The sequence below is a fragment of the Chiloscyllium punctatum genome, chromosome 49, assembly GCF_047496795.1.
Source record: "Chiloscyllium punctatum isolate Juve2018m chromosome 49, sChiPun1.3, whole genome shotgun sequence".
NCBI lineage: Eukaryota > Metazoa > Chordata > Chondrichthyes > Orectolobiformes > Hemiscylliidae > Chiloscyllium > Chiloscyllium punctatum.
Genome location: NC_092787.1, coordinates 59,486,871 through 59,505,449, shown reverse-complemented (window position 1 = coordinate 59,505,449; position 18,579 = coordinate 59,486,871). Strand labels below are relative to the sequence as shown.

Below are 18,579 nucleotides of genomic sequence, written 5' to 3'. Positions count from 1 at the left end.
GTTACAAGGGTGTTGCCAGGGTTGAAGGTTTGAGCTATGGGGAGAAGCTGAATAAATTGGAGCTGTTTTCTCTCAAGCATTGGCGGCTGAGGGGTGACCTTATAGAAGTTTATAAAATCATGAGGGGCATGGACAGGGTAAATAGACAAGGTCTTTTCTCTGGGGTGGGTGAGTTGATAACAAGAGGGCATAGGTTTAGGGCAAGAAGGGAAAGATATAAAAGAGACCTAAGGGGTAAATTTTTCACACAGAGGGTGGTGCGTGTATGGAATGAGCTGCCAGAGAAAGTGGTGGAGGCTGGTACAATTGCAAAATTTAAAAGGCATCTGGTTGGGTATTTGAATAAGAAGAGTTTAGAGGGAAATGGGCCAAATGCTGGCAAATGGGACTGGATTAATTTAGGATATGTGGTCAGTATGAATGAGTTGGACAAAAGAGTCTGTTTCCATGCTGTACATCTCTATGACTCTATAGACAGCGGTTTTGAGAGTATCCTCAAGATTGCAATGGATGGACAGTGGAAGGCCAGCATGGAGTGCATTCGGGTGGTCAATTCTGGAGGTAATGAATGAGGTTTCAGCAGCTGATCAACTGAGTCAAAGGTGGAGTAGATTAATAGCAGAGGTGGTCAGAAGCCCCTCTCAGGATCAAATACAGCAATGAGGCTGTGTCGAGTATGGTTCAATCAGACCCAGTTGCCAGTGACAGGACTGAATGAGTCACTAGAGATGGGAAACTGTGGCAGGGACCAAAAGCAATGGTTTCAGTGTTCCAGATGTTCAACTGGAGGGTATTCCAGGTCATCCAGTACTGGATGTCAAACCTTTCATATGATAGTTTATTGTGGAGATGAAGGGAGATATCGGTGAGATGGAGCTGGGAATTATTCTTGTAGTTTGCCTTTCACTAAGCGGGGGCTCAATCTTGGTCCAGTACTCCATGTGCAGCCTGTAGGTGCCATAATATTGTCTCTTGAATTATACTGAGTGATTCCATGAACACAGAGAGTCATACAGCGCAGAAATAGACCCTTGGTCCAAATTGTCTATGCCGACCAAGTTTCCCAAACTAAACTAATCCCATTTTCCTACGTTTAGCCTATATCCTTCTGAACCTTTCATATTCATGTATCTGTCCAAATGTCTTTTAAATGTTGTAACTATACCTGCACCTACCACTTCCTCTGGTAGTTCATTCCATATCAAGCCACCCTCTGTGTAAAAAAGTTATCCCTCAGGTCCCTTTTAAATCTTTCACTTCAAAATTATATCCTGTAGTTTTGAATTCCCCTACCCTAGGGAAAACACTTTTGCTATTCACCTTACCTATGCCTTTCATGATTTTAAAAACCTCAATAAAGTCACCCCTCAATCCCACACGCTCCAGTGAAAAAGGCCGCAGCCTCTGTTTACTGGGTAAAGAAGGCGTATGGTCTGCTTGCCTTTATTGGTCAGGGAACTGAGTACAAGAGTCAGGATGTCATGCTGCAGTTTTTTAAGACTTTAGTTAGGCCACACAGAGTATTGCATTCACTTCTGGTCACAACGCTACAGGAAGGATGTGGAAGCTTTGAAGAGGGTAGAGAAGAGGTTTACCAGGATCCTGCCTGGATTAGAGGATATGAGCTATAAGGAGAGGCTAGAAAAACTCAGGTTGTTTTCTCTTGAGCGGCGGAATTGAGGGAAGACTTGGTAGAAGTCGAAAGGATTATAAGACAAATAGATAGGCTTGACAGTCAGAATTTTTTGTCCAGATTCAGATGTCTAATACTCAGGGGCATGTATTTAAGGTGAGAGGGGGAAAGTTCAAAGGAGACGTGAGGGGCAGGTATTTTACACACAGAATGGTAGGAGTCTGTAATGCAAGAGATGATAGTGGAGGCAGAAGTGAATATGCAAGGAATGGAGGGATATGGACCAAGGGCAGGCAGAAGGGTTTTGTTTCATCTGGCATCACGTTCGGCACAACATCGTGAGCCGAAGAGCCCATTCCTGTGCTTTAGTGTTCTATGTCCTCTCCAACCTCTCCTTATTACTCAAATCTTCCAGTTCCAGTAACATCCTTGTAAATCTTTTATTCACCCTTTCTAATTAATAATGTGCTTCCTATAGCAGGGTGATCAGAACAGTACACAGTACTCCAAAAGTGGCCTCACCAACATCCTGTACAACCATAACATGACTTCTCAATTCCTATACTCAATGATCTGAGCAATGAAGGCAAGCATGCAAATATCTTCTTAACTACCCTGTCTACCTGTGATGCAACTTTCAAGGAACTATGTGCCTGAACCCCTACGTCTCTTTGTTTGACAACCCTTCTAGTAAAGGGTCCTACCATTAACTGCTTAAGCCCTACCCCTGTGTGTCTTATCAAAATGCAATACTTCGCATTTATCTAAATTAACCTCCACCTGCCACTCCTCACCCTGTTAGCCCAATTGATCAAGATCCCTTTGTAATCTGAGATAACCTTCTCCACTAAGTTTGGTGTCATCCACAAACTTATTAATTATGCTACCTATATTCTCATCCAAATAGTTTACATAAACGACAAACACCAATGGACCAAGGACCGAGCCTTGCAGAACAACGCTGGTCACAGGCCTCCAGTCTGAAAAACAACCCCCAACAATCATCATCCTCTGACTCCTACCATCAAGCTGATTCTGTATCCAATTGGCAAGCTCTCCCTGAATCCCATGTGATCTAACTTAACTAATCAACCTACCATGCGGAACCTTGTCAAAGGCCTTACAAAAGACCATGTAAACAACATCTATCACTCTGCCCTCATCTATCTTCTTTGTCACATCCTCAAGTAGCTTTGATCAAGTTCGTGAGACACAGTTTCCCATGACAAAGCCAGCTTGACTATCTCTACTCAGCCCTTGTCTTTCCAAATGCATGTGAATCCTATCTCTCAGAATCCCCTTCAACAACTTACCCACCACTGACATCAGACTCACTGGTCTGCAGTTCCCTTGTAGCCTTTCTTAAATAAAGGTACAATACCACCCATTAGTTAGCTACATTTTCCTCTATTGATCGTGAAAGAACGAAAGCAGAGCTGAAATTAAAAAGATCAGTGCAGACCACAAAATGAAGTTACTAATGCTGAGCCAATTTCAAGATAAGTCATCCTGTTTCTCTGCATTAATGTACTCCCAAGGCTAAAGCAATGCAGAGAAAGAATATACGCCCATTAGTATTGATGTTTAGGGGTCAACATACTGTTCAAATCTTTTTATTTATGTGACTAGGGATTGAGCAGAATCTATTTTCTATCAATAACAGAAACTATGCCACTGTTCCCACCAGCTGCTGCCCTTTCCCAGTTATCTGACAGTGGGCAGACTCTCAGCGAGGACAGTGGGGTTGATGTTGGTGAAATGGGTGGCAACAGCAAAGACAGCAGTCCCGTACCTGCAAAGGGAAAAGTCACCAAGGAGACGTCGGGGAATGAATCCAAACCAGAGGCCATTTTAAAGCCAGTAAGTGAGCTTCAAATGCTTATTTATTCCTGAATGGAAGAATCATCGATCTACTTCTTGAAAAAGTACAGAGAGATGAGCAACAATACAAAAATGGAAAATATCACTGATGCTGAAAATCTAAAATAAAAACACAAAGTGGGGAAATACTCAGCAGATCTAGCAGCATCAGTGCAGAGACAAAATAGTTAATACTTTGAATTGACAAAGAATCCTCTTTTGAACAGAAGTCTGAAGCAGTGGGCGGCACAGTGACTCAGTGGTTAGCACTGCTACCTCACAGCACCAGGGACCCAGGTTCGATTCGAGCCTCGGGTGACTGTCTATGTGAAGTTTGCACATTCTCCCCATGTCTGTGTGGCTTTCCTCCCATAGTCCAAAGATGTGCTGGTTTAGGTGAATTGGCCATGCTTAAATTGTCCCATAGTCTTCAGGGATGTGTAGGTTAGGTGTACAGTATTAGTCAGGGGTAAATATAGGCTAGGGGGAATGGATCTGGGTGGGTTACTCTTCAGAGGGTTGGTGTGGACTTCTGCCTCTATTCCTGATGAAGGGCTTTTGTCCGAAACATCGATTTTCCTGCTCCTCGGATGTTGCCTGACCTGCTGTGCTTTTCCAGCACCACTCTGATCTAAACTCTGGTTTCCAACATCTGCAGTCCTCACTTTGCCTTGCTGGGCCGAAGGGCCTGTTTCCACACTTTAGGGATTCTATTCTATGAAAGTGTCACAATCAACTTGACATTTTAATTCTGCTTCGGTATTGCCAGGTCTCCTAAGTATTTCAAGCACTTTTTGTTTATATTTATTATAAATTTAGGAATATATGCATTTGTGTAAGACCTAACACTGCAATATCTCTCAGTTGTAATTCCTGTAACTTTAACAGAGGGACGTCCTTTTGGTAACTAGAGAGAAGCAATGAACAGAAAGCCACAATTCCTTTTCTATACTATTTGCAATCAGCAGTTGAATAGGAAGGTAGAAATACGTGTTTCATGCTCCTAAGACTATATGGTCAATTTAAACAATAGCAGCAGTTTCATGGATTCAGATAAAGAGGATTATTTATTCACACAGTCACCGAAGAAATCTAAATACCATGTCAGTCACTTACTATACATTCAAGAAAGATAAGGTTAAAAAATATAGTGCATGCTACAAGGGTCAACACAAAAGAATAGATTACGGTCCATGTATTTAATTTACTTAAGTTAAATACTCTGCTAAAAAAAATGTTTCTAATCTTGAATTGTAGTTCAGATGACTTCTGATAGCTAGAAGATTTCTGTAGGATTCCTTTGAAGAAATTGATGCCCAGCATTAAGAAATTTATGAATAAATTATCCAAGCATCCTCAGACAGCACCTTCCAAACCCACAACCACTTCTATCCAGAAGGACAGGGGCAGCAGATAGATGGGAACACTACCACCTTCAAGTTCCCCTCCAAGCTACCCACCATCCTGACTTGGACATATATCTCCGTTCCTTCACTGTTGCTGGGTCAAAATCCTGGAGTTCCCTCCCTAAAGGCATTGTGGGTCAATCTACAGCAGGTGGACAGCAACAGTTCGAGAAGGAGCTCATCACCACCTTCTCAAGAGAAACTATGGCCGGGCAATAAATGCTGGCCAGCCAGGCGATGCCCACATCCCCCAAATGAAGAAAAAAATTGCAGATCATGAATTTATATATTTGTGGCTTTTGTATATAAAGGGGTCCAATTTCTTTACAGATGGACTTGAAGTCTGGAATTAGGCTGAGAGACTTTATAAAAACTTTCTTGCCTTTGTTTTTATAAGTAGAAAGATGGTTCAGCTTTGTTGCTGCTGAAATTCTTGCAGCCTTCAACTGTCTCGCCAACTGTCCTTTCTGGTCCCGACATCAAAAGTAATTATAACCAGCTAATTTAAATCACATGATCAATACTGGTATTGTCTACTCAGAAGATCTTAACTGAAAGCCATTGCTTAACGGTGGAGATAATGGAGAATTCTTCACAGTTACTCAAGGTGAGTTTGTTCCTGCCCTGTCCCCATTGCTAGGATGCTAATTAAGAGTCATGGAGTCTGGCTTTGTGTTGGATAAAATTCCAGATATTAACAAATGTAAGTTCCACAGACAGATTCCATCTGAGTGTGTCCATTCAAGGGAAGGCCCCTGTCAGTAAGATTCAATTTGGAACTTTCTAGAAGGTTTCAGGTGACCTGTTTTGAACAAATGAAAGTCATTTGAATCATGGCAGCCATTTTAAAGTTTACCAGTTATCAATTTTAAAACATGCATTTTGAAAAGTTTCCATATGGGCCTGGTCCCTGTTAAATATGAAACGCCTTTACTGAGCATGACCACGCTGGTATTACGCTGTGGAACATAGAAACATTTAACACATCTGCTCTTTTATTAAAAGCATAGATTCATTTATTTCAAATGTGTTAATGACTGCACTAAAATTGTGAAGAGATGAATCTTAGATGAATACATTAAGCATTCAAGTGCTTATGAGGTAATTTGGAGACACTTAGTTGTGAGATGAATGCATTATACATACAACACTTGCAAAACAGTTAGGTACGTAAGCAGCTGCAGTGTTCAATGTGTATATGGTTTCAGGAAGGTGGAAGAAGTTGTGCTTCTTGTTGTTGTGTGTATGACTGAGGAGGTATCTATTTATTTGACCTCGGTGCACTGAATGTAGCGATAAAGCATCATTAGATGATTCCCTGGGGCAACAGAAAATAGATTCCTCTATTCACATTGATTTTTCTCCCCTTTTTTTAGGTGCATCTTTTTATATGGTTAGTATATTGAATTGCCTTGAGCTTCTGAAATTAAAATTGCCCATTATAACGTTTCACAAACTGCAATGATCTAACAAAGGAGTGCTGTAATAAAAAGAAAATAATTTGTTCCTCAATAAATCAGCGAATTTGTCTCGGGAATGGTTTAACCTTCAAGGTGAAGAACGCCATTGATTTGGTCACCGATCTGTCCAGAATTAGTTAAATGTAGTTGGCTAACCTCAAATGTCATTGAGTTAAGAATTGGAGGTTAGTCCCATGTTTGTGGACTTGGTCACAATCCAACAAAACCTGTTCTTCATATCTCAATTCTTATTTGTCCTTGCCTGTAAAACTGAATAATACACACTGAGGTGAAATGGCAAAGCCCAATTTTTGTTCTTGGAACTGAACCCCAACACTGCTTTAGAAAGAAAAGAGAGAGTTATCTGGAGTGAGAAGATCATGTTTCAGTTTGTTAGAACATAACATTTACATCAACTGACCATAACAGATTAGCAACTAAAAGCAGCAAAGCTGGAAATCTGAAACAAAAACAGAAAGTATTATAGAAGCTCAGTGGGTTTGGCAGCATCTGTGGAGACAAAGCAGAGTTACCATTTCAAGTTCAGCCCACAGGGGTATCTCAGAAACATCCACTTTATTCCTCAGATAGGGATTCCCCACTTCAGCCGTATCCGACCCATTTTCCACACTTCCACTCTCACTCTTTGCATCTCCTCCCACCAAACCGATAGGATCCTCCTGGTCCTCACTTGCCAGCCACCAGCCACCAGCCTTGTGTGCAAAGGATCATAAGCTACTATTTCCACACCTCCAACAGGATACCACCACCAGACACATACTGCCCTCCCTTGTCAGCCTGTCACAGGGACTATTCCCTCCAGGACACCCTGGCCCTCTCCTTCACCAGTCCCGACATCTCCACACACCCATGGTACCTTCCCCTATAATCACAGAATGTGTAACTCCTGCCCATTTACTTCCTCAATCCTCAACATCCAAGGGCCCCACTCACACCCTCCATGTGAAGCAGTGATTTAGCTGCACTTCACTCAGTCTAGTGTACTGTATTTGCTGCTCACAATGTAGTCTCCTCTCCACTGGAGAAACAAAATGAAGACTGGGTGACTGATTTGCTGAACACCCACGCTCTGTCTGTAATAATGGCCCCAAGCTTTTGATTGCCTGCCACGTCAATACACCACCATGTTCCCATGACAACATTTCTGTCTCAAGCCTGCTGCAGTGCTCCAGTCAGGCTCAATACAAGGAACAGCACCTCACCTTCCAGCCTTCAGGACCCAACATTGAGTTTAACAGTTTCAGAATGTAAGTACCCATTCCCCCATCCTCGGTCTGTTACCATCCCCACACAACGCTAGATCCTGTTTTCTATGGGCTGCTCCCAGCACAGCCAACCCATTTTCAACCTTTTACACTTCTTATTAACACACTACCCAGCATTTGTCTCGCACTCAGCTTATCATCACAACAGTCTCTGTGTGTACCTATCTGGGCTCTGTCTCCATGTACTCTCTTCGATGCCCACCCTACCTTCAGCATAAATACCATCCTTTCCCAACTATTTCCAGTTTGGACAAAGGGTCACCAAACTCGAAATGTTTACTTTGTTTCCTGCTCTACAGATGCTGCCAGACCTGCTGAGCTCCTTCAGCAATTGCTGTGTTAGTTATTGACAATAATGGGAGCTGCATTTTCTTAAATCTGGTCAGTAATTGTATCGAGTAAGGGTTTGTATGCATTCTGAAATCTTAGTATCCACAGGTGACATCAACACTGCTCTAACTCTGAAGAATTAACTTCCATTCTCCAGATTTGGCTTCCACAGAACTTCGCACAAAGTATTGTCATTGTATTCACTCACTCACTCTCCCACATAAGGGTGGAATTAGATTCAATTGAAAAGATTGTGTTTTGTCAACCTTCTCCAAGCATTTGACAGCAGCAGTAGAAGATGAATGTTGATGAGAAGAGGGCCTGTTATAAACTCCCTTCATCGTGGGAACTCTGCAATCCAATCTGACAATAAACGTGCACAAGAATAACCAACATTAATTTGTGTCCTTGTATATACTTCTGAGAAAGCCTTGTGCCTAGTCATGTGCCCTGCCTGAATAGGAGAACAGTTACTGTTCACTAACATTCTTAACTTGGGCATGACAAGCTAATTGACAGCAATGTATATGTGAACATTCAAAAGTCAAAAACATGGCTTTTGATGATGGCATATGAAGCATAAAATCCAAGATATATTGTGACATTTCAATGATGTGTAAAAAAATCTAAATTTAATAAAATTCAGGCTAACTGTCCAAAAAGCCTAAAAAGTATAATGCTAATGATGCTTTAATAGTTAAAGTTTGATATAAAGGAAAGTAATTTGAAGTTACTTGAAGTGCTGGATTACAGTACAGTGAATAGATTGCAATATGATAAATGATAGGTAGGCTATATTAAACAGTGGTGTGTTGTCTTGGGAACCCTCGTCAGGTCCATACCCCCCACCAACCCAACCTCCACTCCCGGCACCTTCCCCTGCAACTGCAAGAAATGCAAAACTTGCGCCCACACCTCCCCCATTACTTCCCTCCAAGGCCCCAAGGGTTCCTTCCATATCAGCCACAAATTCACCTGCACCTTCACACACATCATTTGCTGCATCCGCTGCACCCGATACGCGGATACCTCCTCCTACTGCCCCCTTGACCATGACCCCACCTCCCACCACCAAACCATCATCTCCCAGACCATCCATAACCTCATCACCTCAGGGGATCTCCCATCCACCACCTCCACCCTCATCATCCCACAACCCCACACCGCCCGTTTCTACCTCCTGCCCAAAATCCACAAACCTGACTGCCCCGGCCGACCCATTGTCTCAGCCTGCTCCTGCCCCACCGAACTCACCTCTGCATACCTCGACACGGTCCTGTACCCCTTAGTCCAAGAACTCCCCACCTACATTTGGGACACCACCCACGCCCTCCACCTCCTCCATAATTTTCGCTTCCCCAGCCCCCAACGCCTTAATCTTCACCATGGACATCCAGTCCCTGTACACCTCCATCCCCCATCACGAAGGACTCAAAGCCCTCCGCTTCTTCCTTTCCCGCCGTACCAACCAGTACCCTTCCACCAACACCCTCCTTCGACTGACTGAACTGGTCCTCACTCTGAACAACTTCTGTTTCCAATCCTCCCACTTCCTCCAAACCAAAGGAGTAGCCATGGGCACCCGCATGGGCCCCAGCTATGCCTGCCTCTTTGTAGGATATGTGGAACAGTCCATCTTCCGCAGCTACACTGGCACCACCCCCCCACCTTTTCCTCCGCCACATTGATGACTGTATCGGCGCTGCCTCGTGCTTCCACGAGGAGGTTGAACAGTTCATCCACTTTACTAACACCTTCCACCCCGACCTCAAATTTACCTGGACTGTCTCAGACTCCTCCCTCCCCTTCCTAGATCTCTCCATTTCTATCTCGGGCGACCGAATCAACATGGACATTTACAATAAACCGACCGACTCCCGCAGCTACCTAGACTACACCTCCTCCCACCCTGCCGCCTGTAAAAACGCCATCCCATATTCCCAATTCCTTCGTCCCTGCCGCATCTGTTCCCAGGAGGACCAGTTCCAATACCGAACAACCCAGATGGCCTCCTTCTTCACAGACCACAATTTCCCCCCAGATGTGATCGACGATGCTCTCCACCGCATCTCCTCCATTTCCCGCTCCTCCGCCCTTGAGCCCCGCCCCTCCAACTGCCACCAGGACAGAACCCCACTGGTCCTCACCTACCACCCCACCAACCTCCATATACATCGTATCATCCGTCGTCATTTCCGCCACCTCCAAACGGACCCCACCACCACGGATATATTTCCCTCCCCTCCCCTATCAGCGTTCTGAAAAGGCCACTCCCTCCGTGACTCCCTTGTCAGGTCCACACCCCCCACCAACCCAACCTCCACTCCTGGCACCTTCCCCTGCAACCGCAAGAAATGCAAAATTTGCACCCACACCTCCCCCCTTACTTCCCTCCAAGGCCCTAAAGGATCCTTCCATTTCCGCCACAAATTCACCTGCACCTCCACAAACATCATTTACTGCATCCGTTGCACCCGATTGTGGCCTCCTCGATATTGGGGAGACAGGCCGCCTACTTGTGGAATGTTTCAGAGAACACCCCTGGGACACCTGCACCAACCAACCCAACCACCCCGTGGCTCAACACTTCAACTCCCCCTCCCACTCCACCAAGGACATACAGGTCCTTGGACTCGTCCATTGCCAGACCATAGCAGCATGAAGGCTGGAGGAAGAGCGCCTCATCTTCTGCCTAGGAACCCTCCAACCACAAGGGATGAACTCAGATTTCTCCAGTTTCCTCATTTCCCCTCCCCCACCTTGTCTCAGTCCGAACCCTCGAATGCAGCACCACCTTCCTAACCTGCAATCTTCTTCCTGACCTCTCCGCCCCCACCCCCACTCTGACTTATCACCCTCACCTTAACCTCCTTCCACCTATCTCATTTCCAATGCCCCTGCTCCCTACCTTTTATCTTAGCCTGCTTGGCACACCCTCCTCATTCCTGAAGAAGGGGTCATGCCTGAAACATCGATTCTCCTGCTCCTTGGATGCTGCCTGACCTGCTGCGCTTTTCCAGCAAAACTTTTTCAGCTCTGATCTCCAGCATCTGCAGTCCTCACTTTCTCCTTGGGGAAGTAAGTAAACAGGGCTTACCAAAACAGAAAGATGTTCTGTCTGTAGGCTGGAAATGACCAACAAAATTGTCCTTGCAACAGAATTCTTGTTGTGTCATCCAAGGGACAAATTAGCACAAACATGTCAGAATCTGTAAAACATAAGAACATTTGAGATAGCAGTTCAACTCCATTGCAACTGGGATTTCAGAACAATCAGTGCCGCCTTGCATCCAAATTGGAGTCATGCTGTACCTGCACGATTCTACGGAGGATACTGCCAGACAGTATCAGTCATAAAGAGGTCTCCATTATCCCCATCAGAAGCAGGCATTAAATGGAAATAAATGGCCTAATGTCTGTTTGTATAGAGTCATGAAGTTGTATAGCAAGGAAACAGACCATGCCAACAAGATATCCTAAATTAATCGAGTTGCATTTGCCAGTATTTGGCCTGTATCCCTCTAAGGCAGAAGTGGGTACTGCAGATGCTGGAGATTAGAGTCAAGATTCAAGTGGTGCTGGAAAAGCACAGCAGGTCGGACAGCATTTGAGGAGCAGGAAAATCGACGTGTCAGGCAAAAGCCCTTCATCAGGCCTTTGCCCAAAACACTGATTTTCCTGCTCCTCAGATGCTGCCTGATCTGCTGTGCTTTTCCAGCACTACTCGAATCTTGATTCAAATCCCTCTAAGCCCTTCCTATTCAGGTACCCATCCAGATCACTTTTAAATGTTGTAGCTATACCAGCCTCCACCACTGTCTCTGGCAGCTCATTTCTTACATGCACCACCCTCTGCATGAAAATGTTGCTCCTTAGGTCCCTTTTATATCTTTTCCCTCTCACCTTAAACCTATGCCTTCTAGTTTTGCATTCCCCTCCCCTGGGAAAAAGACCTTGGCTATTCACCCAACTCATGGCTCTCATGAATTGGCCTAACCAATGTCCTGTACAGCTACAACTCCTATATTCACAGCATTGACCAATAAAGGCAAGAATACCAAATACCATCTTCACTACCTTATCTGCCTGTGTCTCCACTTTCAAGGAAGTGTGAACCGCAAGGGTTTCTTTGTTCAGCAACACTCCCCAGGGCCTTCCCATTAAGTTTATGATTCCTGCCTTGATTTGTCTTTCCATAATGCAGCACCTCACATTTATCTCAATTGAACTCCATCTGTCACTCCTCAGTGCATCGGTCCATCTAATCAAGATCCTATTGTACTTTGAGTTAACCTTCTTCCCTGTCCACTACACCACCAAGTTCAGTGCAAACCTACTAACCATTCCTCCTATGTTCACATCCAGGCCATTTATATAAATAACATTTATATAAAAGCAGTGGATGCAGCACCAATCCTTGTGGCTTACTGCTGGTTATAGGCCTCTCATCCGAACTGCAACCCTCCACTACCACCCTCTGGTTCCTACCTACAAGCCAACTTTGTATCCAATTGGCTAGCTCTCCCTGGATTCCATGTGATCTAACCTTGCTAACCAACTACAGTGCGGAACATTGTTGAACGTCTTGCTGAAGTCCATATAGTCAATGTTCACCACACTGCCTTCCGCAATCCTCCTTGTCCCGTCTGCAAAAAGTCAATCAAGTTAGTGAGATACGATTTCCTCCTTACAAATTTGGTTTGTGGTCAAGACAGATGACACCAGTACTCATTAACTCTTGGTAACCAAATGCAAAGCACTACGGTTGGAAAACTCAGCTTCTCAACATTGAATGACCACCACTCATGATCTAAAGATCTCCTGCCTCACACCCGACTCTGACATCCAGGAAACCCTCATACATCCGAAACCCAGATGTATTTCCATCACACCATCCTCCCCTTATCTCCAAACACCTTGCCCTGCTTCCTGTTTCCAAAGTCCTGTCCACTATATTTCTCACTCTCGGATTGTACCTGAAGATTAATGCATGAATCTGTGTGAGCTTCTACCACTGAGCCTTCTGATTGACAATGAGGATGAAGTTCCAGGTTTCCCTTGCTTGAGCATGGGAATCAGCACTCTACTATAAATGACACAAGCAATTTCCTGGGCGTTAATTACAGCAGAAGACAGAGCATGGTGGTAGAAGGTTGCTTTTTTGACTGGAGGCCTGTCGCAGGGATCGGTTCTGGGTCCTCTTGTTCGTCATTTATGTAAATGATTTGGATGAGGATATAGAAGACATGGTTAGTAAGCTTGAGATGACACTAAAATTGGTGGCATAGTAGCCAGTGGAAATTATTTTCTAAGATTACAAAGGGATCATGATCAAATGGGTCAATGGGCTGAAAAATGGCAGGTGGAGGTCAATCTGGATAAATGCATGGTACAGCATTTTGGTAAAATAAACAAGGGTAGGGCTTATACAATAATGGTAGGGCCTTGGGTAGTGTTGTAGCTCAGAGGCACATAGGAGTTTAGGTGCATTATTATTTGAAGTTTGCATCATTTGTAGACTGGGTGACTAAGAAGGCGTTTAGCATGCTTGCCTTCATTGCTCAGTTCTTTGAGGATAGGAGCTGGGAAGTAATGGGGAGATTCTACAGGACAGTAGTGAGGCCTTTTCTAGAGTGTTGTGTTCAGTTCTGGTTGCCCTGTTCGAGGAAGGCTACTTTTAAGCTGAAGAGGATTCACAAGAGATTTACCAGAATGTTGACAAATATAGAAGGTTTGAATGATAAAAAAAGGCTAAGTAGATTGGGACATTTTTCACTGGAGTGTAGGATGTTGAGAGGTGACCTTACAGAGGTTTATAAAATAATGAGGGGTATAGACAGGGTTAATGGTAGGTGTCATCCCCTAGGATGGGAGATTTCAAGACTAGGGGCATATTTTCAAGGTGAGAGGAGAGAGATTTAAAAAAGACATGGGGGCAATAAGTTTACGTGGAGGGTGGTAGGCTTGTGGAATGAGCTTCCTGAGGAAGTGGTGGATGTGGGCTCAGTTGCAATGTTTTAAAAACACTTAAGTATGTACATGAATAGGAACGGTTTGGTGGGATATGGGCCAGGAGCACGCAGGTGGGAATAGTTTAATTTGGGAATATGTTCGGCATGGACTGGTTAGACCAAAGGGTCTGTTTCCATGCTGTATGATTCTATGACTCTTAATGACAAAAAGAATCCTGAAATCCTGGCATATGATATTGGTGTATTATTTGTCCAAGTTTGAAGATAATGTAATTAAGTTGGAAGGGATGACATACAAAGCAAGTCAGCTTTGTTGCAGCTTTCTCATATTTCATTATCCCTAATTGTCAATGGTAATTAATTTCAATTTCATGGTCTCCTGAGCTGCTTTTTGCGCATTTTAAATCACTTTCAGGGACTTTGAATCACATTAATAATTTCCACAGTCATTTGACTTTTCATTATGACACTCTACTTGTGTTATAAATCCTGTCCAATCAACCCTTCACTCACCATAATATAGGATGGAATATCCTGTGTGTAATATCCTATGTCCTCCAGAAGAGCTCTTTTGCTGAAACATTACTTAGTATTATGACTAACAACTCATGAAATCATTTAATCCAAAATGTCTTTGTTCATATGGTGAATGATTAGCTGGACAATTCACTGACGAAACAGGAGAGTTTCCCAGTTAATAGCTAAGATATTACTGGTTCTCTTTATCAAAACTTGTGTTCTGGGAAAACCAGCAATTTGCACTTATACTATTGTTTACTGAAAGAAATTCTGTAACCAGTATTAAAAATGTTTTTAGTGGTTTATTATAACACCTGGTTGCCAGTTGAGATACCTGGAAAGAGTTTATTCCATTGAACTCTTCAGAAGTGTGATACTATTATTACAATTAAGTTGGGGAAGAGTAAATCAATTCCTATCTTTGTCCCAATCCTCACTTGGTCTTAACAAAATCGGAGTTTTAAAAGGGAGGAAATATTGCCAGTTATGTCACAGTTCATGTAGCTCAATATCAGCCTCATGAACAAATGAAGAACAAGTTTATTGCAAACAAAATTTACTCAAGCAAAGATGTGGCTGTGTAAATATTTAAGTTGCAAACCGCACACACTTACACACGACATATATTGAATTTATATTCAGAAAAATAATTATTTACAGTTGTTCCAATTGCTGGTCTCCAGCCAAAATCACTTTCTAAACAAACTATTGGCACTGACATTTCTTCCTGAATGACTTCTGGCTGGTTGAATTCACATTTCTGGAGACAATGGTGGTAGATTCCAAACTCTTTGTTTACAAACACCCCAAACACTGGAGGTTTTCCAGTGACTTGATAACTCGCAAAAACTTTGATGGGAGGGCTTTCAGAGAAAGTGGCCAAAGGCTATAGCCACAGATATCTCTGACTCTCTGTTTAAATCCAATATCCTTTTTCACCGACAAACTGGGTCATGTGTCCTCCCTCTGTAAGTGTTGCAGACTCGGTCTCTTCACACAAGCAGCAAATTTCTTGCAAAATGTAGAATTGTGTCTGCAGGCAGTGTTTCTTTTATTATAAAGTGTTCTTTGGAAAAGTTCATGATATACTTCTATTCAGTCAATCACACGAAAATATTATATATTTGGATCATACATCTTATAACAAAATATGTCAGTGTGAAATAAGTTTTTTTATTGTAAAGAATGGTCATCATTTGTTTCTCAGGCTGCAAGCAGACTGAATCAATATTCTAGATTTCCTGTAATTAATATAACCGTTTCCTCATTCATGAACAGGCAATGTTAAACTAAGTAACTAAGACAGGCAAAGCGGCAGTAACTGGCAGAGGTTTAATTTGTGCTAGATACAATAATGGTTAAGGAACAACCATCCTTGTATACTTGTCAAGGGGCTGTGGTGATTACAAATGATAATACCATCAACAACTCAATCATGCAGCTCCACATCAACAAACTGTCAAAGGATATCTGTTTCCTTAACTTGCTGTGATCATTGTTTATCATTGGCTGTAAAGTTCTTTGAGACATCCCAAGGTCCTGACAGGCAGGATATAAATCAAATGTTTCCTTTCTTTTGTTTTCCCCTGTTTTGCATCTGTACTCCATTTCCTTTCTTCTACCACAGCTTTCCTTTAAGAGCAGAATCCAAACATTGACAGCACAGGACCCATGGTGTGCACTTGCACTGCTCTGTCAATTCCAACTGAATAAATCAGCAGGCAGTGTGAGTGGGGTAGTGGAAGAACAATCACCTGCTTGAATTTTAAAAGGAAGGATAGATCCTATTGAATGTATTGTCTCCAGAGCCTGGCCACCATCTACATGGGCAAAGTCAGGACTGCAATAAAATATTCTCCACTTGCCTTATATGGGTGCAGCTCCAACAACATTCAAGAAGCTCCAACACCATCCAGATCAAAGCAGCCACTTAACTGAAACCACGTTTTCTCCTTCCACCAATAGTGCACAATGGCCACAGAGCGTATCATCTACCAGGTATGCTGCAGCAAGTTGACAAAGCTTCTTTAACAGCAGCTTCCAAATCCACAACCTCTACCATCCTGATGGGACAAACCTAGAAGATGTGTGAGAGCACTGTTATTTGCAAGTTCCCACCTCACCAAGACAGATACCATCCTGACTTGGACCTACTCTGGCATTCCCTCTCAGAGCAGCACTGTGGGTATGGCTACGCCACACCGACTGCAGCAGTTCAAGAACTTAATCTGGGAGTTATTTGGTAAACTTGGTTATTTTATAGTTTCCCAACAGGGATCATAATATCAACCTGTTGCTGCATCTTTAAAATTTAAAGTAAACAATTCAATCAGCAAGAATCTACCTTCTCAAAGGCAATTAGTGATGAGCCATAAGTTTTAGTGATGCCCACCTTTCTGAAGAATTAAATGAGGCTTCAGATAGGACTCTTGTGTTGGAGCTCAGATAGCAGGGTGGTGAAGGCTGGTTCTGGACCGTTATTTTATAAAATTAATATTGCTTTGTACAGTGACACATGTTTTATGCACCTCCACAATGACAGTTTCAGCTTAGTCCAATTTGTCTGAACAGAGAAGAAGACTGAATTAATGCCCAATGCCTGAATGTTATTCAACACCTAATAGGTATAAAATTAACTATTTGGTTTTGGTCCCAAGACCCAAAAGAAAGCCAGTTCACCCACAACTAGATTTGGAAGAGTGACTTGCCTCCAATAAATGGCAGCTCCCACCTTAATCTATCTTAAGTTAAAATGTCACCTAAGATGGACTAAGGCTGTGACATCTATTTGATAATTAGACTGCTGCCTTTTGTAGATTCTTGCTGCTTGAACTGTTCACTTTAAATTTTAAAAATGCAGCAACAGGTCGATATTATGATGCCTGTTGAAAAACTATAAAATAACCAAGTTTACCAAATAACTCCCAAATGAAGAACTTACTAACAAGATTAACTTTCATTTCAACATAAATCAGAAATCCAGTAAAATTAATTCAACATGAAGTAGCAAACAAATGATACTTATAGTAAAAGGTAAATGTCACTTTAAATAGTCAATGCAACAAAGATATTACGAAGAGAAAGTGAGGACTTCAGATGCTGGAGATCAGAGCTGAAAATGTGTTGCTGGAAAAGCGCAGCAGGTCAGGCAGCATCCAAGGAGCAGGAGAATCGACGTTTCGGGCATGAGCCCTTCTATATTACTAACACAACATTAATCATAACCTGCAGACATTTGATCTACCTCGCTATACAGTTACATAATTCAGCAAGATCTGGGAAACATCCAGCATCTCCAAAGTACTAACAGAGCTTTTATGCCAAGCAAAAGAACTAGCTTGTCCTGACAGAGATCTGCTTCTTCTCCTCACAGGTAGTCTCTTGTTTCTCGCTGTCTGTCTCTGCTTCCTTTTTGTGTCTGTCTTTGTGCCTTCTCTCTCTACCTTACCTGCTAGTAGCTGTACTTTATGATTGATTTTTGTTTGATAATATCCTCCCAGTTGGAACTGCTTCCATGTCAAAGGTCACCATGTCACATGGAATATAATGCTTATTATCCATGAAAATTACAATTGATTCCTTTGTCATTGATGCAAACTTTACAGTCATTTTCAAATATTTTTTCAAACAATTACAGATGCCACAGACATTTGAAAGAAATTTCATATTTTCTACAGTATGCTGTTTCATTTCAAAGGCGTTCAGGAAGCTTCAAGTCCCTATCCTTTCCTGCACATTGTCAGTGTGTGAGGATTGGGGAGGATGGGGTCTCAGGGATAGCAAGGTCAAAAAATTCAAGAAGTCCAAGTTGAAATAAAAAATTGCATCCCCTTTTTGCATGTAAATGCAATCCTGTTGTCAAACAGACACACAAAGGGTGAAATCTTCTCTTTTCAAATAAGCTGTCATTGTTTCTACTGGTCTGTGATGATCTGTGTGATCCTCCCAAAAGTGGCCAATTAAAAGGTCCAGGAGCCCAGTTCAATTAAGGAGGGAGTTGGGTTCTTGGGGCCCACTCAAAGAGCCCACAGCTTTGCAAAACTGGCAGCCCATTGAGATAGGTGGCTGCAGCTCAGACAGAAAAGAAAAGCACAAATCCGCCTCAGCATGAGG

The 18,579-nt window shown here is 42.8% G+C and overlaps 1 protein-coding gene across 2 annotated transcripts in view; it reads left to right on the top strand.

Moving 5' to 3' along the window:
* whrna (whirlin a) overlaps nt 1-18,579 on the top strand; it is a 225,643-nt gene that overhangs the window by 188,913 nt on the left and 18,151 nt on the right. The window contains exon 11 of one of the 2 annotated variants that reach the window (XM_072565568.1): nt 3,321-3,493. In XM_072565568.1, coding sequence (XP_072421669.1) covers nt 3,321-3,493 — 173 coding nt within the window. Of the gene's footprint in view, nt 1-3,296; nt 3,494-18,579 lie in introns of both variants that reach the window. The other variant, XM_072565567.1, reaches the window with a different exon arrangement.